The sequence below is a fragment of the Drosophila tropicalis genome, unplaced genomic scaffold (assembly GCF_018151085.1).
Source record: "Drosophila tropicalis isolate 14030-0801.00 unplaced genomic scaffold, ASM1815108v1 contig_593, whole genome shotgun sequence".
Classification (NCBI taxonomy): Eukaryota; Metazoa; Arthropoda; class Insecta; order Diptera; family Drosophilidae; genus Drosophila; species Drosophila tropicalis.
Genome location: NW_027173070.1, coordinates 13,619,796 through 13,622,141, shown reverse-complemented (window position 1 = coordinate 13,622,141; position 2,346 = coordinate 13,619,796). Strand labels below are relative to the sequence as shown.

Below are 2,346 nucleotides of genomic sequence, written 5' to 3'. Positions count from 1 at the left end.
TAATATATGATTTGTCTAAGTCTGTTAAGGCTTACAAAATAGATAACACAGACAAAAACCTTTTAGTCTCATTTCTGATTTTAGGCTTAGGAATTAGCAATTAATAGAAGTAGAAAGAATAGACTAGTAAACAAAGTAAACAAATTTTAGGAAGAAACAATTTCAAGTAGATACTTCTTTAAGTTCATATATTGAATATTATCTCCAAGGCACTATTTATTCGATTCACATAGAGAGTTTGGGGAAGCCCATGGGCTCTGAAGTCTACAGAAGATATGCGGAAAGACACTCCTAATAATATAGTCAGACAATTTAATAGTTTTCCTAATTAACACATCTAATACAAACCATGACCTTAGGAGTCTTTCTTTTGGACATATAACTAACTCATTCTACTATTTCTAACTTAAATCATAGACAACTTATTAAGAAAAATATGCAATACTTTATATGCAAAATTTGAACATAGAAATGACCCCATTTAGCCCAATTCAGACTCAATAGATACTTTCCTTCTGCTGTTTGTGGCCATCTACATTAATATGTGATATAATTATTCATTAAAGACCAATCACGTTTACCACTATATAAATTGAATGAAATTGTTTTAAACACAAGAAATGCATTAGAAATTGCCACAAATCATGGATCATTATAGGTACATATATGATTGCGGTTTATCATCCGCCACCGTTAGTGAACTGAACATAAACCTGAATGGGAACAGGGGGGATCCATTCCAAGCTCAATGATCCACAATTATACAAATGAGCAATTCAAATTGATGGCGATCAGAGTTTGCCATGGAGAGCACGTGTTAAGTGGCATTTTAACTGCACTTAATACAACACAAATTAGTTGACGGGATATGAAAGTTTATATACCAGTCACAAAGACAATGAGAGCCAGAGAGAGAGAGAGAGAGAGAGACTCTGACCCGTGCCAAGTTATGAAGAGGTGCTGGTCCCATTTACTTCCTTCCGTTTGCCCACAGGAACCAAGGCACCAACCTGGTGGCTAATCAATGCAAATCAATATGAAATTAGCGCTATCTGAACGGATGCTGGCACTCATCGCTTGGGCCCTTCTTCTAGAGCCGAGGCGGCTTGGTATTCTCTGATATCTTTATTGTCAATCACTCAACACCAACTCAGGCCGCATCCGGTTTTCGTAGGGCTGACTTCCTGACGCCTTCTTCAGCTAATTCGTTTCATTGTGTATGTATGAAGGCACTTTTAATTAATATTTTAAACAAACTTATTAATAGTTAACTACAACAACATCCGTTCCATTAAGTTTCGCTCTGATCCGCTTCGTCACTTGTTCATGGAGCTCAAAATGAAGCTACGAGTTCGATGTATGCTCGTATAGACGCCAGGATACTTGGCATTGGCACAACCTTCGCCCCACGAAACAACGCCACACAATTGATTATTATAGATGACCCCGCCACCCGAATCCCCCGAGCAACTGTCCTTGCCACGAGCCGTGGCACAAAACGTGGAAGCATAGAGAACATCCTTATACTTATAGAGACGCTGGCATGTTGTCTTCTTGATCAGCTTCAGTTGAACTGTTCGCAGTTGATTGGAAGGACTTGTATTGCCATACCTGGTAATGCCCCAACCAGAGACACGCATCCAATCGCCAGGACTCCATTGGACATTGCACAGGGAAATGGTGTGTATATTCGAACCAGTCATTGCACTCTGCAGCCGTATCACAGCAATATCCATGTTCAGGCGTTCACTGTTGTAGGAGCCGGGCACAAAGTACTTGGCCACCTTTCGTGTGACACCCGTTTGGCTCAATTTACTCACTCCGCCCTGGACGGTGAGCCGACTAGCCTGAAGGCCACTGACACAGTGAGCCGCTGTCACCACATACATTGAAGTAACCAGCGAACCGCCGCAATAGAAGACGCCATCATTGCGCAGATTCACGACATAGCCACCCAAGGCCGATTGGGTGGTCGCAGTGCCTCCCACAATGCGGGGCTGTATCCTCTTCTGACAACTGCTGAGCTGAAGCAACTGGAGGAGTAAACTTAGAGTAACAACTTTTGATCGGGCCCTTAGCATACTGACTAAATGTGGTAAGTATTCGCTTCTAGCTTTTATATTATCCAATACAAAACACTTGAGTAAATATCCAACTTTCTTTCAGATCAAGCCGCAATGACGTAGTTTTGAATCTATAGAAAAAAGTGGGTCAAGATCAATTTCAGCAACCAACCTTGATTGAGGTTTATAATAAATTGTAGGAATGGCATTTGTTTTTCACAAATCTTATTATTAAAGTTTAAATATATCATGGAAAAGGTTTTTGAGCTATTCTTGACATTTT

At 40.4% G+C, this 2,346-nt stretch overlaps 1 protein-coding gene across 1 annotated transcript; it reads right to left on the bottom strand.

Annotated features, from left to right (window-relative positions):
* Positions 1-1,316: 1,316 nt before the first annotated feature.
* Positions 1,317-2,081, bottom strand: LOC137578161 (seminase). The gene has a single exon (XM_068291808.1). It carries the CDS (start codon positions 2,079-2,081, stop codon positions 1,317-1,319), a length of 765 nt encoding a protein of 254 aa, XP_068147909.1.
* Positions 2,082-2,346: the final 265 nt, after the last annotated feature.